The sequence below is a fragment of the Chelonoidis abingdonii genome, chromosome 7 (assembly GCF_003597395.2).
Source record: "Chelonoidis abingdonii isolate Lonesome George chromosome 7, CheloAbing_2.0, whole genome shotgun sequence".
Lineage (NCBI taxonomy): Eukaryota > Metazoa > Chordata > Testudines > Testudinidae > Chelonoidis > Chelonoidis abingdonii.
This window is the reverse complement of record NC_133775.1, coordinates 10,498,324-10,524,122: the sequence shown is the minus strand read 5'-3', so window position 1 is coordinate 10,524,122 and position 25,799 is coordinate 10,498,324. Positions and strand designations below refer to the sequence as shown.

Here is a 25,799-nt window from a genome sequence, read left to right as displayed (position 1 = left end):
CTCATTCCTGTTGGATGGGGGAAGAAGGACAGAGGTTGCTAGTATCAGCACTTGCTTGACTGACAAAGCTGATTCACCAGGAAAGAGACTGGTTCTTGGCAAGATGGCGCTGCTGCAACAGGATCCCTCAAACTAAAACACTGTGATTGGATCTGTTTGATGGGATCTCAAAGAATACAGGAATAACCCAAAAAACATATTGAGAGAGCTCTGAACAAAAGTTTTAATCTATAGATTTATGTCAAATCCTATATATTTTAATCGTCAAAACTGCATTGATATAAAAATACTTCCTTCCATTTTATAGTTTAGTGTAAAACTTTACTGTCAATTTAATGAGTTCTGAAGTCACATTTTATTTTTTTTCCTAACAGTGGCTGAGTAAGATTTTCACTCCTCCCTGCTCTATTTCAGGATTTCATAAAAGCAACCACTTGCTAAAATAAATAGATCGAATTGAGATAAAGTAGTTGTACTCACATATAAAGTATTGTTGTCATTAATTTTGTTGCAAACAGAATAAAACTGAATTATTTTTAATATAGTAGGCAAATTATAAAATTAGTTCATGCAAAAGCTAGCTGTTGCTAGGGGTTCCTAACTGATTCATTCTCTTTTCTTCCTGCTTGCAAGCAGTAGTGTTCAAATGTTGAGATGTATTTTGTATGTTAATATACCAGACCCAGGAAAGCAGACTGTATTTCAAACTCTAGTTTGTGTATGCTTATCCCAGACCCAGGAGGGAAATTGAGACAGTGGCTCCATCAGGAAATTGTAGAGTAAACTGCTTTTACATGGAGGACCACCGCACTTACTTATTGCACATTGGCTTATCACTGTGTGTGCTTAAATAATCAATTATAGTACATCATCTCTTAAGCTGGTCCATACAGTAAGCAGATGGTTAGGTTGTTAATGCTGCAGAGCAATAGGCATCATCAAATTGCATTACATATTTGGTAAAACTAAAGGGCCTGATTATAAGTTCACAAAATCCACAGTAACTCCACTGAAGAAGTAGCATTACATTGAAAAATTGATGTGAGAAGAGATTCAAAGCCATGATTTATAACCAAACTGATACTTACAGATATGCTGACCTGTTTGTAAAACATATGGATAGTCAACATGAAGGTTATGTTGGTTAATGAAGAAAGTAAATATTTGTCCTCATCTCTTTAATTTAGTATGCACTTTTTCAATAAAATATAGTTTTCTTTGGCTGCCTCTGTCTTTTCTATTATTTTGAAGCTAATTAATATTCTTATTGCTATCACAGTTTTTAAGGGAACTAATACTATTGATGTATAAAGACAGTCAGCATCAAAAAGATAAGGGGCCAGATCCTCAGTGAAGTTATGGCAATTTCCACCAATTGACGGTAAGGCCTGACACGTTAAGTTATTACAATGTTGAAAATATTTTTTCTGTATCTTTCAGAACCTATGCTATGGGGCTTCTGTTTTAATTCCTATGTCTTGGTAATGGTATTTTGCAATCAGGGTTAGTATTTAATTTTGGCATTTTACTTTCCTTTATTTTGTGCTGGCTTTCAACAATGTAAATCAGATTTTTGTGTTCTGGACTCTGAAAGTTATAGTACCTGTTGCTGCCTCTGTTTGCTTTTTGCTTGATTCCTGTCATACATAAAACAAAATGTTATCAAGTCACTAACAAGTTACAGATTACAATACATTTTATTTCGCTAATTATGTAAAATTATCACATAAGAAAAAGAAGACTAATAGTCACCTTTAATGCTTTCTTAAAAGTAACTTCTCTTAAGATATAGTCCAACTCTCAATTTTTACTTCTCAACAGACTTTAGACAAGATTCTAAATGAAGCATTTGAATGAGATAATGTTTTTGAACAAGGTACAAACTATGGGGCAGCGGGGGAGGAGGGAAGATGGAATGAGATTTCCAAAGCTAAAGTCTGTATAGGGTAAAATCCACAGGATAAATTTTAACTGTACAGGAGGAGTACAAATTGACAACATAAAAATTAACAAAACACATTTAAACTAATTAAATGTAGCAAGCATTAAATGCCGAAATTTAAATAACTGTGAACATTTTTACTAAAGTTACAGAATAATTCTTACTAATTCCTCCTCAGATTATGCTGAATTTTGTTAAAGTTGATAAAAAGATCAGTGTTCAAATATTACTCTACACATATTCAAGCCCACAATTCCATACACTACTATCTCTGAGACCACGGGGATTCTCTCAACATGTTACAGAGTAGACAAAGTTAATATTTAAGTGACAGCTGTTTAAAATAACACTTCAATTTGGAATCTTCGAGGCAAGGGTAATGGATTTGTAATGTTACATATATCCTACACTAAGTAAAGCAGGAACAACATTAACATCCTTCAAGGGGAACCAAGCTTATGGTGTGCCAGTTGCAAAGATGATTTCCATCTGGTCCTATCAAGGTAGATATATAAAGAGAGGAAATATCTTAGGGGTATTCAGAAGAAATGGTGTAGTCCTAAAGATCCTGGGAAAACTGACTGCTTAATTATATCAGGGGATTTTATTTCTCCCTCTCTTTCTAATCAAAATAAGGTAATGAAACCAGGAGATTCCCAAATCAAGATCTGAGCAAGACTCATGAAGAACCCAGGAAACTGACGGTTTCATCCGCACCAAAAGGTTGTATGCCAAATAAGACTATTTATTCTTTTCTCCTGCCCCCACTTTATTTTCGTTTCCCCAGAGTCTGCCCATGGATTCTTCCTTTTGAGCTACAGTTAGGAAAACCCTTTTTTACGTCTCTGTTAGTTGACAAGAGCAAATATTCCATACTGAAATGTAGGTGTATTAAACAGATCTCTCTTTGGCATTTAACTTCTATTTGCTAGTGCCCAGTGTGGGATACAGAAATGATCACTGCTTCAAATCCTGTCCAGGTCAGTCATAGCCAAAAATTAATATTTGATGGCTGTTTGATATGCATGAAGTGAACTGATGGTTTCAGTCCAGTTTCTAGTGGCCATGAATCCACATGGCTGTATTTGGCAATTTTGGCAGCGAGACTGATGACTGAATGGACAAGAGACTGAACTACATTTTGGAAGGGGATACTTCAAAGACTGAGGCACAGTGGCCTTTATTTTTATTAGACATGAGGACAAATTAAAACTTTTTCAAGTAGTTACCATTTAGCTATTTAACTAGTAACACCTGCCTGTTCTTTAGCATTAGCAGGTTTTTACATTAAACTTTTACCTCCACACACATTCCCACCAGACATTCAACTGCTCAGCCCTCCACCAAACAGAGATGGGCTTTGAAGTGTGCCTGGAATTCAACAGATTCAGGCTACTATGGACTGGGATTGCAGAAAGGGAGGAAGAAAGTTCCAAAACAATCTCCCAGGAGCCCCCTCTTATAGAGAGGGAAGGAATCCAGTTTGAATCCTCTCAGTGATCTCAAAAGCAGCGAAAGGAAACAGTAAGGGGTGGAAGGAGGGCTCCTTTTCTTTTTTTATGCTCACACCAGTGGCTTTATCTCTGCATACAGAGCTTAGAATTGAGGTTAACAGAGAATAGGGGTTGCTAGTAGGAGTGTGTCTGCTTCCTGTAAAATGTTCGCTTTTCTTCTCTATTTTTCTGCAGCTTTTCCATGACTGGGAACCCAGTGAAAGAGTGCAGGTCCTCTTCAGAGTAGGACACTGAGGCTGAGTTTCTAGTTCTTTTCTAAGCCATTTTCTGCAACTCTGGAACCCTCAACTGACTGGAAAGTCAAAGTGGGGCCCTGGCCCACAATGGAAAGTTCCTCAACTGAACATCTAAGTGAAAGAAAGGATTGAGCAGACAGAATGGAAGGTGAAAGAAGCCTGAGGGAACAGTCTCCAGCTTATTAAAATATGAGTCTGAAAAACAGAACAAACTGCAAATCCAGGGCAAAAAAGGGTCCTTGTGGTGGTGGCCCTATTCTCTGGGTAGTAGAAAAGGAAGCCAGTTTAAGGTTAATGTGGGGTGGGGAGAGGCGGAGAATCCTACCTTTTGGTGGGGTGTCTGCAGTGCCTAAGTTTTCATCTAACACAAACTCTGGCGTCCGTTAGATCGAAGGTGACATACCAATCCCCAGGATCCAGTGAGGGAATGATGGAAGCCAAGGGGACCATGCGGAACTTCAGGTTCTTGAGATAGTGATTGAGACTGAGCAGGTCTAAAAATCCCACTCTTGGCTTTTGGGATTAGGAAGTAGTGGGAATAGAGCTGGTCAGGGCTGTGAGCCAGGGGCCCAGAGCAGAGCTGGGATCAGAGCAGGGCTGGATGGCACTCCCTGTCTGCCATCCAGGCCCCACTGTGCCCCCCTGAATGTTCCTTGGTGTCCCCCTAGGGGGCCATGGCCCACAATTTGGGGACCTCTGATCTAAAACTATTTAAACGATCTAAAATTAACAAACTACTAAACTATTTACACTAAAATTTGAGAAAGAAACACTAAGATGAGATTGCCTAAGCAATGAGAGGTTTCAGCAACCATCATGAGTGGTAAGAAGGAACTGAAAGAGGGCAGGACTGGCAGGGCCTTATATCGGCGCTATGATTGCACAATGCCAGAGGGTACTAGAGTTGACCCAACGGATACCGCTAAGGGAAAAATTGCTGGTAACTGTGCTCGGGATACACAAATACCTATATTGGAATGGACATGTGCAAGCACTCAAAGAAGAACCATCATATCTACAGGTGCATATCAGACCCAAAGTATTATTATTAATGGACCACAAAGTACCTGTTGACACTTATTAGCGGTTTAGTGCAGTCTTTATTTCCTTGACGCATATATGCCAATTAAGTCCCACACAAAAAAGGTCCCTCAAAGCATTGATGTATCGGAAATATCTATATTGGAATATTTGAAATAGTTTGCTGGAACTGAGGAAGGATCTCAATCAGCATGTTAACTGAATTTTGACAATATGGAGGCGCTAAACAAAGAAAAGAGTATAAGGGTTTGTGGCAATGCGCACTAGTGGGGTGTGATTTTTGAAGCACTTATGTTAACATGCACTAGGGAACTTCTAGTGCATGCCAGCAGGGTCTACACAGGCCTGTTAGTGTGCAGCATGTCAGTGCGCTTTAGAAATCACACTCATCTGTTACTCCTCTTAGGAAATTGTGATATAGTCAAATATGGACTGTCTTTGTAATGGAAAAGCTTTCACACCAAATACATACATAACAAAAGTGTCAGAGAATAGGTATTTAGACATTTGGTAACCTTTTTTACCATACTCAGTAGAGGAGGGCTCCCCAGGCAGCAAGCCAGAATCTTTAGGCAGGTTCTTTGAATGTTAACCTGATCCTGAATACGTAATATAGTATATTTTATTATAACTTTGCCTTAATAAGAAGTTAAAAAACAAGAGAGAAAGATATCACAGTCCTCTAATGTGAACTGCTGTACCAGACAGTCAAGCCCTAATTCTAGGAATAAGGACAAATGGTGGAGGCACACCAGGGTGGATGGTGTGGCAAATGGTGCATCTTGTTAAAATTCTCAGTTTCATCATAAGAGAGATAACTTTGGTCTAGAAATTAAAGATACAAGTGACTTGGGACCTGATCTTCAGATGTGTTGAGCATCCATAACTTGCTCTGACTTCCCCTGGACTGCCTCCAGACCAACACTACCTATGTAGATCTTTGCACTCTTCCATCCCCTATTTGCTCATCTATTTAGGGGATGAACATAATCTTGCTCTAATATATGTTAAGGTACTTTACTCTTGAAGTAAATATATCGTGCTTTTTCTTGGTGGTTTGTTACTCAGAAAAGAGAAATATTCCTTATCACAAAATTGTTTTGTAACAATGCTTTTTTATAAATATCTACTATGTCCCAAGAACTATAAGGTGACTTACAGTCGGGGCAGGATACAATTAAGACATAAAGAGGTATCTTTGTGGAACTTTAAAGATATAGTGTATAGCTACCCTCATACCACCAGACTGAGAACAAGACTGGAATTCAAATAATGTTAGGGCTGCATTTTATTTTTAGAATAGAGATGCTAGGTTTTACCTGTGATTTTCCAACATGAAAACTCTGAGAGAGAGACATATGCTTATAATGTTGAGCATCAATTGGTACAAATTTGTTTGGAAGTTCTTCATCTTTCATAATGGTTCTGAGAAACTGAAAAAGCTGCCTGAAAGGAATATGAAATAGAAGGATAAGAATACACATGAAATTTAAAAGTATGCATGTTTGTGGAAAGTTTTGAATTCAGAGCATGCTAATAAATGTAACAATTGTAAGCAAATATTTTTCTTTTATTTTCATACTAATGTACAGAGGTCCTCAGGGTCATTAAAAATACGACATGAGTGCATGTAAGTGAGAATAATGCCTATGATAACTTTGTCAGGACACTTTGTATTTTACCACTGATAAGAAACTCAATAACAAGCAGCGATGCTGAGGTAAGTCCTCAGACTAAAACTATATAGGACCTCAGATACACACATTCTGAAATCATCATTTGAAGTAACTGGGTTTATTTTTGAGTCTACAGGATTGTCTCACAACAGCTAACTACATTAATCCTTTACATGAACTTTTTATTTAGTAAAGACATTTCCATCTCTACTTGCATTCTCAGTAAATTATTAATATAAAGATTGTGTATTTTATCTTTTTCTGTCTCTTTCTCTTTAAGAGGCAACAAAAGTTTTGAGTCTCATCCCCCTCAACTCTGATGGCTAGTTCCCTCCACACTATCTTGCTCTTCCCTTCCCACTTCTGGCTTCCCTATGGATCCATAATGCATAATCAAGGACACATAAACTCCTGCTGCCTTTTCTTCCCAATTCCCTATCCTACCTAACGTCACCATATTTTCCCTGCCCTATTACTCCTATAGAGTATCTCCTATTACTACAACTTTGCCCCCCATTGCAGTTGCTGCTTTCCCTTTATCAGCCTGTCATAGTTTACTTGTAACTCTCTGCATCTGGCTGCCCTTGTTTAGCCAGTTCTTCAAAAGTACAGAGGGAAATAAATTCAACTCCTAATAACCCTAGGAGTAGGTGGCTTCTTGCACTCCTCACAAATTCCCTGCGTACCACCCTCCCATCCCCTTCTATTTCACGGACTTGTTGCAAGGCACCTACCCCCTTCCTTGTGCCAGGTACTCTGTGGGATCCCCATTCTCCCATGACAGGGTCCTCCATTGTCGTCCCCCCTCACCCTTCTCAGGGCTCTGAGTGTACTTCCATTCCCCACTCTGCTCCCTCACCATTCTCATTTAGTTTGTCTGGAAGAGAAGGCTTTCAGGGTGTCACCACCATCAGCACTGGACAATGGAGTGGAGAGTATGCTTATAAAATCTGCAGATGACACCAGACTGGGAAGGGTCGCAAGCGCTTTGGAGGACAGGACTAGAATTCAAAATGACCTTGACAAATTGGAGAATTGGTTTGAATTCAACAAGATAAAATTCGCTAAAGATAATTGCTAAGTACTTCACTTAGAAAGGAAAAATCAAATGCACAGCTACAAAATGGGGAATAACTGTTAGGTGGTATTACTCTTAAAGAGGATTTGGAGGTTATACTAGATCACAAATTGAATATGAGTCAACAATGTGATGCAGCTGCAAAAAAGGCTAATATCATTCTGCAACGTATTAACAGGAGTGTTGCATGTAAGACAAGGGAGGAAATTATCCTGCTGTACTTGGCACTGGTGCAGCCTCAACTGGAGGACTGTGTCCAGTTTGGGGTGCCACACATTAGGGAAGATGTGTCCAAACTGGAGAGTCCAGAGGAGAGCAACAAAAATAATAAAAAGTTTAGATAACCTAACCTAGCGGTGGGCAAGCTGCGGCCCACAAGCCACATGTGGCCTGTCAGGGCAATCTGCTGGCAGGCCACTAGACCATTTGTTTACATTTTCATGGCTGTCTGCAGCTTCCAGTGGCCGCGGTTCGCCACTCCTGGCCAATGGGAGCTGCGGGAAGCGGTGGCCAGGCCTGCACCACGGGCCACAGGTTGCCTACCACTGGCCTAATCCATAAGGAAAGCTTAAAAAACCTGGGCATGTTTAGTGTTTGAGAAAAGAAGACAGAGGCCAGGAAGCTGATAATAGCCTTCAAATATGCTAAGCGCTTTTACAAAGAGGACAGTGATCAACTGTTCTCCATGCCACTGAAGGTAGGACAAGAAGCAATGAGGTTAATCTGCAGCAAAGATTTAGGTTAGATATTAGGAAAAAATTTCTAACTATATGGATAGTTAAATTCTAGAATAGGCTTCCAAGGGAGGTTGTGGAATCTCCATCACTGGAGGTTTATAAAACAGGTTGGACAAACACCTGTCAGGGATGGTCTAGGTTTACTTGGTCCTGCCTCAGCAGATGAAACTGGACTTGTCTTTTTGAGGTCCCTCTCAGCCCTATAACTTTATGACTTTAAACTGTACTGGGAGGATGGACAGAACTAAGTTGGGGGTATCATTAAAATGAAATGTGTTAATGACTGTCAACTGATCCTTTAAGCTATAGACAATTACAGAGGTGACCGAAGCAACTAGCTCTACTAACCAAACGCCAGGGGCTGCCGGTATCCTCCTGTCTCTTTTTTTCCAGTTTTCACCAAAATCAATAGGATTCTAACCATTGATGTTTAGAAAATTCCCTGAAATTTTGGAATTGATCAGATGCAGCATCGAAAAATTATCATATTACAAACAGGCAAACAAAGAAAAAAGCCATCAAGTTGAGTGTTAGACCTCATAGTTACACCAACTAAGCACAATATATGACAAATCTCACACTTGACTGTTAAATCTCCCAGCTTTAACGGCTTTGACATTTTAAAGAAGTTTGATTATGGTCAGCACACTGTGTAAAAACTGCATTTTCTTTCTTAACAGATACTTATGCATTCAGAATCATACCTGCTTACTTTGCTAGCTAAAGGCAATTTATACTTCTGTTACCACTTCAGAGGCAATATAGGTATGGAGGAGTGAGAACATTATATTTTGACTGACGCAATTATATTTTGAATAATTTTGATTGATTAATATTGCTTGTATTATGGTAGGCCAGGGTGGAACCCCACTGTGCAGGCACTGTACAAACATATATAACAGATGGTCCCTGACCTGAAAAGCTTACAATTGAATGGAACTGTTAGCGAAATTTCAATTGCAAATTGCAAGCCCAAACCTGAGCCATTCTTTTAAGGTGACAAATCTGAGGAAATCTTCCAGATTGATGTGTTATTAGACGAAGTTTTGGAACAAATGGATAAATTTAAGAGTAATAAGTCACCAGGACCAGATGGTATTCACCCAAGAGTTCTGAAGGAACTCAAATGTAAAATTGCAGAACTACTAACTGCGGTACGTAACCTGTCATTTAAATGAGCTTCTGTACCAGATGACTAGAGGATAGCTAATGTGACAACGATTTTTAAAAAAGGCTTCAGAGGCGATCCCAGCAATTACAGGCCAGTAAGCCTAACTTCAGTACCGGCCAAACTGTTTGAAATTATAGTAAAGAACAGAACTATCAGACACAGAACATGATTTGTTGGAGAAGAGTCAACATTGTTCTTCTAAAGAGAAATCATGCCTCATCAACTTATTAGACTTCTTTGAGGGGCTCAACAAGCATCTGGACAAGGATGATCCAGTGGATATAGTGTACTTAGATTTTCAGAAATCCTTTGACAAGGTCCCTCACCAAAGGCTCTTAAGCAAAGTAAGCAGTCAAAGAAAGTCCCTTAAAAAGTGAGACTGCAAAATTTGCAGATGATACAAAACTACTGAAGATAGTTAAGTCCAAAGCAAACTGTGAAGAATTACAAAGGGATTTCACAAAACTGAGTGACTGGGCAACAAAATGGTAGATGAAATTTAAAGTTGATAAATGCAAAGTAATGCATATTGGAAAACATAATCCCAACTATCTGTATCAAATGATGGGGTCTAAATTAGTTGTTACCACTCAAGAAAGAGATCTTGGTGTCATTATGGATAGTTCTTTGAGAACATCCACTCAATGTACAGCGTCAGTCAAAAACATGAACAGAATGTAGGGAATCATTAGGAAAGGGATAGATAATAAAACAGAAAATATCATATCGCCTCTATATAAATCCATAGCACTCCCCATCTTGAATACTGCATGCAGATATGGTCACCCCATCTCAAAAAAGATATACTGGAATTGGAAAAGATTCAGAAAAGAGCCACAAAAATTATCCGGGGTATGGAACAGCTTCTATATGAGGAGAGATTAATCAGATTGGAATTTTTCACCTTAGAAAAGAGACAACTAAGGAGGGATATGATAGAGGTCTATAAAATCATGATTGGTGTGGAAAAATTAAATAAGAAAGTGTTATTTACTCTTCATTACATAAGAACTAGGAGTCATCAAATGAAATAAATAAGCAGCAGGTTTAAAACAAACAAAAGGAAGTATTTCTTCACACAGCGCACAGCAAACCTGTGGAACTCTTTGCCAGAGGATGTTTGAAGTCCAAGACTATAGAAGGGTTCAAGAAAGAACTAGATAAACTTATGGCTATTAGCCAGGATGGGCAGGGATAGTGTCCTGATACTAGCCTCTATTTGCCAGAAGCTGGGAATGGGCAACGGTGAATGATTACTTGATGATTACTTGTTCTGTTCATTCCCTCTGAAGCACCTGGCATTGGCCACTGTCGGATGACAGGATACTGGGCTAGATGAAACTTTGATCTGATCCAATATGGCCGTTCTTATGCACAATATTTATTATTGATGACGTGTGAAAATCAGAAAGAGCAGTTTGACAGCTAACTGTATGCAGTTAGTTCACTATTTCATATGCATAGTCATTCTGTTAGAGATCTTCCTGTTTGTGTGGCTATGCCATACAGGTTCAGATTCTAAACACCTTTGAGGATCTGGGCCATAGTATTAAAACAGAGAAAAAAAACAATTTAAGAAATGTGATTTTAAACTCTCACAATTAAGCATCATGGTTTCAGCAGCAGGTTTAAGACCTGAAATTAGTTTGAATACATTGTTTGAAATTGAGTAGATCTGATGTGTTCCTTTAAAACTAATTTTGATTTGCTTTTGTGGCAAAGAAAACAGCACACATTTATTAATGCTATGAAAATTGGTCTTTCACTTGACATGCTAATTCAGAAAGAAATCAGCTGTAGGAACCCTTGGAAAGAAACCTGTTTCACCAAGCTACTGGGCTGATTGTCAGGAGAGGGTGAATTCAAAAATTCATTCTAAAACTCTGGAGACCAATGCCATTAGAGAAATGCCAATTACACAAGGTTAATTTTCCTCTCCATAGCTAATTATCTTCTTTAAAAAACAAGATATCTAAATGGTCACAAAACTACACTTTCATCCACCTTACAGACAGAGCAATAAAACATCATTCTAAACTATGCCTGGCAAAATGTTACCCTTAGTGTAATCTGTTACACCGATCTTGGCCCAGTTCCACCCACTTGTTATGACTTCACCTACATTTTGTCACTTTAAAAGTTTTTGCACCGGTATTTTTGTTTATGAAAAAGGATGGCTGGATATTCCAACTCTCCTTAATGGGACTGCCCTGGTATAACTGACTGAAACTTGGTAAAGAATTCTATTGATGTTCCATGAGAAGAAATAGAATTCAACTCCTTCTTTCTTAGACCTGAAGAAAAACACACATATCAGAAGTAAAAAGTAGCAAAAATAACCCTCAAAACCCCTTTTTCCCCTGCAGATATTCACCTTAAACAAAGAGCAGATCTGTTAAGTATCTTTTAAGTATGAATTTTGATTATCAGTTTTCTAAGTATAACCACTACAAATTTACAACCACTTTAATATTTTACAAGCAATGAAATTAGAATAAGAAACTGTTGACTAGTAAAAAGGAAAATAAACTGTTAATATGCTGAATGTAATCCAGTAAATAAGAACATCTATTTCACCCCTCACAAGCTGTCTCATCTTATGTGAGCTTTAGAAAGTATTCACTTAGTCGAAGAAGAAACAGAAGGGATAACTGAACTCCTAAGAAAGAGAGATTTCTTTTTATGCAAATATCTTAATTAAAAAAGTGAGTAAAGAAAATCCTCAGTAAGATGTATTGCGAGAACTGTTTGTAGTAGAATATGTTTTAAAATAAATTATCAAGGCATCACTGCTCTTTAAAACACATTATTACTTTACTTGCTATTACCTTATCTTACATCAGTCATACTTCTACAAAAAACAAAGTTTAATTTGTTGCAATCCTTTAAAGAAAAAAAGATTAGTGTAATTTTTAACCCTACCTTCTTTTATAAAACAGATAAAACACTGCTAATCCCAAAGCAAAGAAGGCAATTCCAACAATAGTAGCACCTGCTAGTAGAACGGAGACTAAGTGGTTCACAAAATCTACATAAACAAACAAAACAAAAATGGTTAATGTCCAAATAACATTTTATGTAATTAGCACCTACTGTGTTGAGACAATATGATTACACTTTATTGTATTGATTTACCATAATGGGATTAATTATCTAAAATTTCAGAGGGCATAGTAAAGCATCTACTCTTATAGAAACTGTGATATATCATCACTAAGGCTACGTTTTCATCATGGCTCTTTTTAGTAAAAGTCATGGACGGGTCATAGGCAGTAAACAAAAATTCACAGCCCTTGACTTGTCTATGACTTTTACTATATACCCCCAACTAAAACTTGGCCGGGAGGCCATGGGTGCTCGGGGGAGGCAGTGCAGGGGCGCTGCAGGTGCTGGAGGTGGTGGCCTGGGACCACGCTGTTGCAGGTGGGGAAATGGGCGGTGCGCAGCCTGGGACCCCCGCTAGTGCTAGGAGGGGGGGAAAGCAGTGGCACGCAGCCTGGGGGGCAGGGCTTGGCAGGCTTCATACGCAGCTCCGTGTGTCCCTGAAGGTCCTAGGAGGAATGGCAGCAAGGGGGTCTCTGCCGGCTGCTCCCACCACAAGCACCTCTGCAGCACCCATTGGCAGGAATCACAGCCATTGGGAGCCGATGGGGTGGAGCCTGCAGGCACAGACAGTGCGTGGAGCCTCCTGGTCCCTCCACGTAGGTGCTGCTGAGACATGCCGTTGGGAACTGAGGAGCCCCCGCATCCTGATGTAAGCGCTGCCCCGCACCTCAAGCCCCTGCCCCAGCCCCCTCCCACAAACCAAACTGCTGCTGCTGCTACAGAAGTCACTGAGGTCACGGAAAGTCATGGAATCCTTGACTTTCCGTGACCTCCATGCAGCCTTAATAATCACACATCACAATGGAAGTATTTCTCTTAAAAAGTTTATACTAGTATTGTTTACTAAAATTTTCATTTTTTAATTCCCATCACTGCATGGTACAAAAAGTTCCAGTATCATCATATGCTAATTAAAAAGGCTTTTCCTATATTCACCACTATAACATATATTTATATATCAAACAATAATAAAAAAATCAACATTCACATATTTTAGCAAGTTAATTTTCTAAAGATTATCCTAAAGGAGATTTTAATCTTACGTGATGAACTGCCTGAGAGGACTACCACTATGCAATGGACTACTTACTCCTACTCAGTTCTTTAACAATAGGTAGTTTTCTATGGGTTTGGTCCACATGTGCTCTCTACTTGAAAACTTCTTTACCATCTCACACTAAAAAAGTATAATTATTTTTTACGTTACAGGAACTGGGGTTCTTTGAAATGTGTAGTCCCATATGGATTCCATTCTTGCCCAATGTGTGTAAGATTTTATGAGCCAGCAGTATCTTTCAGGATCTTGACTATATCCTAGATGTTTTTGTACCCCCCTACATGAGGTCAGAAAGAGCTAAGCTGGCTCAACCATCCTTTAGTTCTTTGGCAAATACAGAATCCCAGTGGAGTAGGGCTCCAGAGTACTGCATAAGGCAGGCAGTTTGTGGAATCCATGCGGACAACACATGTCAAAGAACCACAGTTACTGTAAAGTAAGTAACTGTTCTTTCTTCAAGTGAATGTACATATGGATTCCACTCTTGGTTACTAATAAGCAAGTTTCTTGGAGGTGGGTAATTAGGAGTCCTACTTAAACAATGACTGCAGGACAGACCTCCCAAACAGACATCCAATCTCAAATAATCTACCGAGGAGTACTGTCTTGAAAAGGTGAATACCAAGCTCCACATAGCTGCCCTACTGTCATTACCCATAGGTCTTGAACCGAGGCCTATAAGGGTCATGGGAGCAGCCATGCTCCAGCCCTCCACATGGCAACTTGCTGACAATAGCTTACCTGAGATACATGAATCCCAGCCCCAGTATGAGACTCTGTCCTTGAGGTCTGATAAGTGGAGTCCCAGAGCAGCTGATTGGCCTACTGTCTCTTCTTAAGCCAGCAGCAGGAACAGGAAACAGTCTGAACAGCTAGGCTCCACCTGGCTTAGGACTAAGCATCTTGTGTTTGCTCCTGCTCCCACAGCTTGATTTCCTGGCATTCTGACCTGGCTTGATTCCTCGCATCTGAGTTGTGGTTCCTGACCTCTTTTGTTTTCTGCCTTTGACCCCCTGGTATCCTGACCTGCCCTGACTTTTGGTTCCTGACTCATGATTCTGATCTCCAGTTTGTCTCCTGCCTCTAACTCCCCAGTATCCTGACCTAGCCAACTTGACTCAGATCTTGTGACTTCAGACTCTGGCTCCAACTATGAGGCCTGGCCACCCATGACCTGGATGTGACATAAATTGGGGATATTCTTCAAACAGGCAACAGAGGCCTCCTGATCTCCAAAGGAGAGTGCTCTAATGTGGTTAGGTGGACCTAACTTGGCAAACACCTATCAAGTTCTTATACACATGGGGACATACTTAATCTCTGAGGGTATGTCTTTATTGGGGTCTGGAGCCAGGAAGACCTTCCATTGCCACCAGTGTGGCTACAATATGCAACAAGGTATCAGATGCACCCAGTGAATCCTATAGGGAAGTGTGGGCTATCAACTGCTCAGTCATGATGACTTTCAATTCCACTCCATGTTCCTGTGGTAGTTTGTCCACAAACTCAGATAGCTTAGCCCAAGTAATAATACTAAGAGAGGAAGGATTGATAACTAGCTACCTGCACCTGTAATCTGGCTGATGAGTAAACTTGCACCCAGAAAGGTCAAGTTTCTTCAGATCCCTGGGTGGGGCTTTGGGAAGTCCTTGTTGTTTTGACATTTCCTGGATAGCAGCCACTACAAGTAACCCAGTTCTGGCTGGGAATAACAGTGTTCAAATCTCTTGAAAAGGACCTGCTACCTTCTGTCCACTTGCTTGAATCTGGCCAGTGTTGACATTGGTGTATGCCATAGATCCTTTGGAGGCTCCAACAGCCATTTATTTATAGGCATGGAAAGCCTACCAGGCAAGGAAGAATGAAAGATATCCAGGAAGTTGTGGGGCTTCTCCTGCACCACTTCTAGTGGTATATCCAATATATTTGCCATGTGTTTGAAGAGGTCCTGAAATGTGTTAAAATCATTCACTGAGGCAGGCCAAGAGAGGGTTTACTGTCTCATCAGGGGAGGAAGAGATCACACTGGGGACCAGTTGTTCTTCACCTTGTAGTTGTTCCTCAGTATTTACTTTTCTCCTGACTTTCCAGGATCTGAAGCTTCACTAGCTGATCTGATTGGGATGCTCTCTGGGGCATGTATGAAGATGGCTCCATACCTCACAGTATCCAATAGGGTCAAGGTTGTGGGGATATGGGTACTGAGAAGAGGGACATATAAGGAGACAACAGGAGAGATGCTATCTATGAGTTGTAGGTCTCTTCTAGAGAAGCTTCCCTAAAGCCCATTCCTGACTTCTATAGTGCTATCCAAGGATGAGAAGGAGGATGAGTAGGAGATGTCTTCCTGCTGTGTCTAGATGGGGATGAGGAGGAGTACACTTCCTTGAAGGGAGGGATCATTCTGTCAGGAGTGCCTTGTCTCTAAAGGGCTGAAGTCAGTGCCAGAAATAACCTCCTTGACTTGCCATACCACCAGTTCAGTATTTGGTGACTTAGACATCATCACCATCAGTTTCTCTAGCAGAGGTAACTCCAGTATTGGATGCACAGTTAAATCACTTGGTACCATGTACACTCTGAGTATCAGGACAGCAGGCATCCAAGTGCTAAGTACTGAGGAACACCGTTATGAGATAATTAGTACAGAAGTTGTGGATAGTAAGGCTTTGGATACTGAAACATCCCGTACTGAGGTCAATGATGAAAGTTTGGTACTATGAGAAACATTGTCTGCAGATTTAATTGATACTGATGATGTTCTTTTAGCAGTCAGTACCAGGACATCCAAGAAGGCCTGTTCAGGTTTCTGACTCTTAGGAGGATAAGCCTGAGATGCATCAGAAGTCTGGAGACTCTTGTGTCTCAACTTCCCAGGCACCAGAGAAGTTTACATGAGCTATGGCTCATCCCTGAACCAGGCTGCTTTCTACAACTGTCAGAAGACACTGAAGCCAGAATGGAGGTAAACGATTGGGCTTCTTAATAAGTGTGGTCTGGGACCTCAATGTGAAATATCAGCTCATCACGGAATTAACGAAGAGGACTTGACTGGAGGACTGTGGTCTAACTGTTCTTTCTTGTGGTGTCCAATGAGGCTAGCATGGAGCTCCTGAGGAGAAACAGCTTCAGGTGGGCTTTCCCTAGTTCTCTAAATTTGCTTAGAAAAGGAGCAACATATGGCAACTTGGATCTCCTCAAAGGCAAAAAAGACACGCAAAGTGCTTGTTGTTAAACTGCATTGAAGCTTAATGTGAGGGGAAGGTTTTGAACCCTGGGGATTTAGTTTCTGCCATGTTGCTAGTGCCCCTTTACTGAGGGGTGTGTTCAAGTGTCTAGCTTAAAACTGATATGTAACTAGCTAAAAATGTAGATAATTTTCTTAATGTGCAATAACTATCTACCTAATTATATGAACTAACTCACTAACAACTAAGGCTATGTCTATACTGCGCAGGTTCCAACGGCACACCTGTGCCACTAGAGCCTTGCCGCTGCAAGGCACTCAGAGCAGCTTTGTCAGCAGGAGAAAACTCTCCTGCCAATAAAATTAAACCATCCCAATGAGGGGCAATAGCTCTGTCAGCAGAGAGCATCTCCCGCGGCAAAAAACTGTCCACTCCAGTGCTTTCTGTTGTTAAAACTTTTGTCAGTCAGGGGGTGTTTTTTTCACACCCCTGACCAACAAAAGTTTTAATGACAAAAGTGCAGTGTAGACATAGTCTAAGTAGTAAGATTACACAGTAGAACAGTATTCAAAGAAGGCAATGAACACTGCGGGTCAGTAAGAAGGAACTGCGGGATGATTGGGCCCACTCAGATACTTATGCTCTCATGGAGTGGGGGGTGAATGAGGATTCAGGTTGACTGAAACATTTCATGTATTCATGTCAAATTGTTTCAATTTTAAAAAACCTTATAAAAAATCTAAACAGTTTGTTTCAACATTTTCAAAATGAAATGTCTTGACTTTTACTCCAATTTTATTTGTAAACAGGTATAAAACTTGAAAATGACACATTTTGTGTTAAACTGTTTCCAAGTGAGTTACTGCAAAGGTATCTACTCATTCTTACAGTTGATCACAAAAATCCAGTCATACCAAAAGGAACACTGACTCCCCAATATCTTCTATCACCCTGGCAGAGATGGGGCTTTCACTAGCAAGTCTTCTAGTTTTGAAGAATATAGTGTTTCTTTCAACAAAGAGTAATGCATACTACTACTATGGTCTTTGTGAAGCCCTCAGTGCAAATGCAAAGCCAAAATGAACTGTAACAAACTGAAAAAGTCTAGACCAACAGTTAACCACAAAAATCTCTAATGTTGCTATCATAAACAGATAGTTAAGGGTTAATGTCTCTTTTACCTGTAAAGGGTTAAAAAGCTCAGTGAACCTGGCTGACACCTGACAAAAGGACCAATCAAGGGACAAGATACTTTCAAATCTTGGCGGAGGGAAGTCGCTGTTTGTGTTGTTCGTTGTTCTCTCTTGGGGCTAAGAGAGGCCAGACGTGCAACCAGGTTTCTCCAATCTTTCTGAAACAGTCTCTCATGTTCAAAATAGTAAGTACTAGCTAGAAGGCGGATTAGTCTTTTGTTTGTTTTCTTTATTTGCAAATACGTATTTTGCTGGAAGGATATTTTACCTCTGTTTGCTATAACTTAGGCTAGGGGGGAGGGAGTCCCTCTAGTCTATGTATAGCTGAAGACCTTGTAAACGTTTTCTATCCTAGGTTTACAGAGATAATTTTTATTTCTTCTTTCTTTAATTAAAAGCTTTCCTTTTTAAGAACCTGATTGATTTTTTCCTTGTGTAAGACCCAAGGGGACTGAGTCTGAACTCACCAGGGAGTGGTGGGGGGAAAGAAGCGGGGGGAAAGGTTAATTCCTCTCTGTTTTAAGATTCAAGGAGTTTGGATCACAGTGATCTCTCAAGGTATCCCAGGGAGGGGAAAGTCTGGGAGGAGGAAAAGTAGGGGGAATGGTTTATTTCTCTTTGTTTTAAGACCCAAGGGGTTTGGGTCTTGGGTCCCCCAGGGAAGATTTTGGGGGAACAGGAAGTGTACCAAAACACTATATTTTTGGTTGGTGGCAGTGCTATCAAATCTAAGATAGGAATTAAGCTTAGAAGGGTACATGCAGGTTCTCACTTTTTGGACGCTAAAGTTCAAAGTGGGAATAATACCTTGACAGTTGCTGTATGAGGGGGGACACCAATATGAATTTTTAAGTCTATGGAGGCAAAGTTTCCCACCTACATTGTGATAATGGCAAAACAACTGTCTCCATCTGAGTAATCTGCATATATTTCCACTCCTGGACAATTAAATAAAAGTTACTAAGAGACCCAGGTGTCTATACTATATAAATATATATAATAATTAATGCTAAAGCAAAGGGAAATTAAAACCTTTATTCTGGCACTAGCTTTTAAAAAGATTTCCTTGCTAAAGAATAGACTGAACTTCAAGTTGTTGAATTACATATATCCTGAGTAAGAATCTCTCTGATAGGCATGCTAAATTGCCAAGATTAACAGAACATATACTTCTGCAGAGAATAACTTGCTATTTAAATATGAACATGCTATTCACTCCACACAAAATACATTAAAGATCTACCTTTCCCACAAAAATAAAAATGTAATTAGCAAAAAATAAGTATAAATATACTTTACAATAAAAAGTAGGAGCTCTTCTTAGATACCGGTTCATCTATACTTGCAAGAATGCCTCTCTCTTTAACATGCTGTTTAATGATAGCAAAAATAAGATTGAGATGATTTGATGAAAGTTTTTAAGTACTTACACAGAGAACAAAATTTTGATAATGGCTCTTCAATCTACCTGACAAAGAAACAATAAGCTCTAGGAGGGAAGGAGAGCTCAGTGGTTTGAGCATTGGCCTACTAAACCCAGGGTTGTGAGTTCAATCCTTAAGGGGGCTACTCAGGAATCTAGGGCAAAAATCAGTACTTGGTCCTGTAGAGAAGGCAGGGGGCTGGACTCAATGACCTTTCAAGGTCCCTTCCAGTTCTAGGAGATAGGTATATCTCCATTTTACTATATCCAATGGCTGGAAGTTGCAGTTAGACAAATTTATGCTCGAAGCAATGTAAAAATTTTTACCAGGGAACATAAGTAGCCATTGGAACAATTTATCCAGGATTGTTGTGGATTCTCCATCACTGACAATTCTTGTTCAAACAGGAACTAATTCAGGGAAATTCTACGACCTATCTTATACAGGAGATCCATCTAAATGATCATAGTGGTTATAGAATCATAGAAGATTAGGGTTGGAAGGGACCTCAGAAGGTCATCTAGTCCAACCCTCTGCTCAAAGCAGGACCAATCCCCGTTATCTAGCTTTATAATCTATCAATTCAAGTGCAGATGAAAAAAGCGCTCTTGGCCATGCTATTACCTCAGAACCTAGAAGCACAGGAGACCCAAGAGGGTCCCAAAGTTGAGTAACAAAAGGTGGGCAAATTACCTGAACTGATGGAGTCAATTTCTACCACTATCTCCCAATAATTTTCCTCAAACCTAAAAGCAACACCGTCCTATCTGGATTGATGCTAAACCACTTTGTTCTTACCTAAACTCCATTCTAGGTTGAATGATAGGAAGGTCAATCAAACTGAAATCTCTTCCCAATACAACTAATCCTGCAAGCTACTGAGCACGTTCTAATAGTTATTATACATCCACCACTCATTTGTCTTTGGCACATCATAAGATTGGGCCCTTTGTTAGTGTCTTCCCTTCAGCTGATGATTCTTTCTACAGAAAACTAAATAAGAAGAGACAATTTCTTGGTACTCACAGGAAAATGATTCTTTAAATATATATATATACCGTAATTTACTAAATATTTTTGTTTTTTTTTGTTGTTTAACACAATTTATAAGACTATTAGTTAATCAAAGGAACTCTCTCCCACAAAATATCAACGCCAAAAGCTTAGTTGGAGTTTTTTTAAAGTAGACACGTATATGGATAATAACATCACACATATTTATACTATAGAAGATAAAAAAAGAAAAGGGATATAAATTATCCCTGATCAGATTTAGGGAGAGTATTTCCTTATGAACATGTTGTTTCACAATTGTCTATTAAAATCTCTTTGCATCTTTCTCTGAAGCATTTGGTACTGTCCACTGTCAGAGACAGAATACAGGACTACATAATCCAACAAGACCATATTCCTGTTTTCCTAAACTTGAATGGAACTATCTATCTTTTAAATATGACCCAGACACTATGAACACAGAAGACCAATGCTTCAAACCCTCAATTAGCTTCCTTTTAGTTATCACATGTAATTCATGGTGCTAATGATTAACTGCAATGAACTAAACAGAATAGAATTCAACTCCCCCAGGACAGCTTCCTTCCTCATCTGCACAACTCAAATCCTCCTGTTGCTTGGTCCCAGGGTTGAACTCCGGGTGACATGAGAAACAATTTTATGGAATGTCCATTCAGTCTATCAAAGCCCATGTTAAATAGCCTTTAGAATGCAGAACATTGTGTACTTGTTCAAACTAGCTTTTTAACTGAAAAAAATTTATTGTTCATAGTTGGACATTGGTGGGGGAAGAGAGATATTTGGTTCTGTGGTCACAGCATTCAGCCTTTGATATCATTTTTTATTTTGCATTTACATGAAGATATCTAACAAGTGAATTAAAAAGAGATTATAAAAATTACTAAATGTCTCTAATGAGGATTAGTGCAATGTTTCAGCAGCCTCATTGTAATTTTAAAACTTTATTTTAAAATATATTTTATACATAATAGGTGAAAATTTTTACCAGTAACATGGCTCACAGAAGGCTCTAACGAACACCAATGCCCTTTAGGTGTACTGGATCTTATGTGGGCTCTGTCACTAGGGTAACTTTCATTCCATGAAAATGTTTCTGCTTAGTTGAGAAAAATTGGCTCAGATTTCTTTTAGACAACAATTGTATGATGTCTGTACATGAATTTTTTTCTTGCAACACATCCTTTTGTAGATGTATACATTTACCATTCAAGGTAATTCATTGCCACCTTGCCATTTGTCGTCAATATCACAATCACAAATCTATAGGTTCAGTGGCAATTTTAGAGCAATTACACAGAAGATGGTGTGTGCGGAGCCTCAGGATTAGCACACAGCAGATTGTGTCTACCTGAAACACAATTCCTTTCAGATCTTTTCTGAGGATACAGAGGATGTGTAATATGCTCCATCCATTAGGCTGGTATAGGAAAGGGGTGAGCTTCAGATTTTGAATATGCCTCCTCCATGCTTCTTTTTTAGCATCTTGCTCCTGGTGGAATAAAGTGGGAAGCAGGAGCAAGCAGTCGCTGTGCTCCCCAGAGCCCAGAGATTGGTCCTGTGGGAGGACCTTGCACTGTTACACAAGACGACACCCTTTTTGCACATTCCTTCATATCTGTGAAAGGGTTACTCACCATTCTTTTATTGTACCATCCTATGAAGAGGGTTAAGAAAATTCCTTTATAATCAAAATAGATCTTCTTTGAAAAGTACCATACATTTAGAAGTTAAGAGGTTAATTTACAATTTATGGCTATAGCATGAAAAAACAGGTCAACTTACCCACAGATACCTTTACACTTTCACTCTGTGTTGATTGTTTTCTTCTTACACCATCAGATACACTTTGAGAAGTGTGTTTATAAGGATATATTGAAGATACTGGTAAATAATCTCTTGTATTAATTTTTTTATATTTACTATTCACAGTTCGTTTGTTTGATACAGCAGCTCTTCTAGCTTTAACATTTAAATCCTTTCGAGCAAAGCTTAAATATTTCTGTTCTACCTTCCATGAAGTTGACATGCTATGTGTCACCATTTTTCCCACATGTCTTGAAGACTTTGCTTGTCCTATTTCTGGTGGAAATAATGCCTGTTTAACACTTACAGCATATTTTGTGGTTGGAAAGACAGAATTTAACTTTACAGGTTCTACGTGGTCATTTCTGGATGAATATTCCAACCTTTCCACTCTAAACACAGTACTTTCTTTTTTAGGTATATGTACTTCAACCGGATTCCCTCTCCATTTCTGTTTTCTAGAACCTTTAGTTTTAAAAGTATCTTGTTTTCTTTTATGAGTTCTAGAAGAACCAGTTTTATATATTGACCACTTTTCCTGCACATTTTCTTTGCTTCTTTGCAGGATCATTGCTTGTGTAGAAGATCTCTGATTTTCATCAACAGATTTTGGAGTTGTTTTAGTTCTTTGCTCTTTACCTTGAAGTATTACTTTGATTCCTACTTCAGGCAAGCTATTAAACAATACATCTATGCTCCCGTTATTTTTGTCTGATTTTCCTGTTGTGTTCATTCCATCTATGTCTTTCATATTTGGTTGACCTTTTTGTAATCCTGCTGATCTTTGTTTCACTGAGTTTAAAATGTTTTGGTTTTTACTGTAAGGCCTAGTAGACATTCCTTCTGATTTTTTTTTCCAACTGCTTATCCCACTTGGTATATTGTTTACAGATCCAGTTATTTCCTGAAACTCTTTAGGTATATGTCCATATTTCTGAAGTTCAGTATGTTGACTTTTCTTTTCTGCACTTATTAACACTTTTCTTGCATCAGTTAATATTTTATGCTGATCTCTGCTGATTGCACCTATTCTTTCCCAGTCCCATGTTTTAGAACTCTTTTCAGCTAATTCCTTTTGTTTGACAAATGCTAAAATTCTTTTATTGGTACACTTATTTTTTTCCTTTGTCATTGTTTTAGTTTGATTTTGACTACTTTCATTGACCATCTGATTTTTTACTAAATTTAATACCAAAATGCTTTGTAAGTCTTTCAGATTTTTTCTGCAACATTTTCCTTTAACAGTTGATAGACAATTTGCTGTCAAAAATGTATTAATCAGTGATGGCTTAGTTCCAAAGCATTTGTTAAATATACCAGAATTGCAATACAACTTTCTTTTATTATTTGCCGTTTTCTTTTCAACAATTTTAAATTCATTCTGTAGATGTGAATTAATTTTATGTTGACTTATTATCTTAGTATTTTCAGTTTTCCCAAGCTTTAGGATCTTTCTTGCTTTTTCTGTTAGCTCTGCATTTGTTTCAGTTGAAGTTATTTTTCCACTTCCTGTCCACTTTTTGGAAACTTGTGTTTTTATGCCTTCATTGGTAATTAGTTGTGGCTTGTTTTGATTCATGAAAATGTTTAAAATGTTATTTCTCAGCAGCTTCCATTGGTGCTTGTATTTGTCAGTTCTTCTTCTAGTTGCTTCTGATTTTGTTTTAAAAATTTTGTAATTTCTTCCAACTGTAGAAGAGTTCTGCCAAACACCATGAGAAATTAGATTTTTTTTCAATGTTGATTGTTCTGGGTCCACAAGTTGTGATATTTTATTTGAAGAATTGTTTACTGTTACCATTGATAGTAGCTGGCACTCTTTTATATAACCTGCAACACCAGCAATAAAATAATTCTAATTTTTTATATAATAGATACTAATATATAATTGTAAAAAAGCTTAACTGTTCCAGTAAAAATTGATTTTGACTTGAATTAATTTTGAAGGTTTGAAAATCACATTTCATACAGGCAGTGTACAGTTTTTTTTAGCACTCTATAGCAATATATTAAACGATAAAAGGTTGTGTGCCTCCCAGAACTTACTGTGCAAAACTCACTGAAGTCAATAGGGGTCTTTCAATTGCCTTCATGGGCTTGTTTCAGGCCACATATATACACCTGTATCTCCTAAAATGTGCATTGAACCTCTTTCCTTGCACAGTGACGTACTTGCTGAACAAGATATGGGTCCACAGAAGCCCAGTTGTGTTATAATGTGCACCTTCCTCAAAACTGAACATTCTAGTGCAGTGGTCCCCAACCTTTTCTGGGTGGTGGGCGCCGGACAACGAGCCACCAAGGACCATGGCCGGCAGACAAGCATACGTCGAAATGCCGTTGAGAAGCGGCAACATCAAGAGGCGTCGCCGCCAAAAATCAGCAGCATTTCGGTGGCGACGCCTCTTGGAGACGCTGCTTTTCGGTGGCAACACCTCTTGATGATGCTACTTTTTGGCAGCATTTCAGTGGATGCTTGTCTGCTGGCCAGTACGCAGGCGCACACAGATGCCCCAACGGGCACCATGGCACCCACAGGCACCACATTGGGGACTACTGTTCTAGTGGTATCTAGCCTATTATTGCCAGGTTGACTTTATTTTTTTTCTTTAAAAAGAAAACCTAGGAAATTCTATTAAAATAACTAAAGTAAGTAAATATTAAAGTTTTCTGGATAAGCACTCAAATGTCATGAAACGCCCACATAAATGTTGCAGAAACAAAATTAATTCTAGTACCTTTTACATATGCAACACATATGCAGCCAAACTTTTTAAAATGGCCAGGAATTTTGAGGTGCAGTTTGAGACTTGATCTTTCAAAACTACTAAGCACTCACAAATACAACTGAAGTGAATGGGAGCTGTGGGTGCTTCTGAAAATCAGGCCTAAAACATCTCAGATTGGGCTCCCAAAAGTAGTGGCTGTTTTTCATAAATTTGGCTTTAGATTCTTTGCAATGCCCTTAATTTCAGTTTCTTCTTTAACTCTGCCCAACATACCCATATTCTTCACAGGCTTCCTGTTTCTGATCTACTTGAAAACATTTTTATTATTTGTTTGTGTATTTGGATATTTGCTCCAGATTTTCCCCTAGCCTTCACAGTTTACATTTTTCGTGAGCATCTAAACTGAGATTCCTAGACCTCCTCCACTACTGTATATCACTGATTCCATGGATTCCTCCCTTGCTTTCACCAAAAGTCTAGAAGTCAGTCACTGCTGAAGTGATTAAAGTCTCCACTGGACACTACTTGCTTGAGAAGGGAATGGTTTCTACCAAAGAGCTGCTCCTGGATCCTGCTGGGGGGGAATAGACGGAATTGCTAACAGCCATAGGGCTACAGCGGTTCTCGAACTGTTGGTCAGGATTCCAAAGTGGGTCATATTTCCATTTTAATGTGGTTGCCAGGGCCAGCATTAAACTTCCTGGGGCCCATGGCTGAAGCCGAAACCTGAGCCCTACCACCCTAGGTTGAAGCCGAAGCCCAAGGGCTTCAACGTGGGACAGCAGGGCTCTGGCTCCACCACTCCTGCCACAAGTCATGTAATTTTTGTTGTAAGAAGGGGGTTGCAGTGCAATTAAGTTTGAGAACCGC

General features: G+C 39.2%; 1 protein-coding gene across 2 annotated transcripts in view; it reads right to left on the bottom strand.

The window, feature by feature from the left end:
- The window catches only part of C7H1orf185 (chromosome 7 C1orf185 homolog), a 35,165-nt gene extending 11,631 nt beyond the window's left edge, over positions 1-23,534 (bottom strand). The window contains exons 1-3 of one of the 2 annotated variants that reach the window (XM_075067601.1): positions 22,180-23,534; positions 12,318-12,423; positions 6,053-6,179 (exon numbers count right to left, since the gene is read on the bottom strand). In XM_075067601.1, the coding sequence (XP_074923702.1) occupies positions 6,053-6,179; positions 12,318-12,423; positions 22,180-23,368 (1,422 nt within the window). In that variant the 5' untranslated portion in view covers positions 23,369-23,534. Of the gene's footprint in view, positions 1-5,907; positions 6,180-12,317; positions 12,424-22,179 lie in introns of those variants that run through there. The other variant, XM_032767299.2, reaches the window with a different exon arrangement.
- Between the last annotated feature and the right edge of the window lie 2,265 nt (positions 23,535-25,799).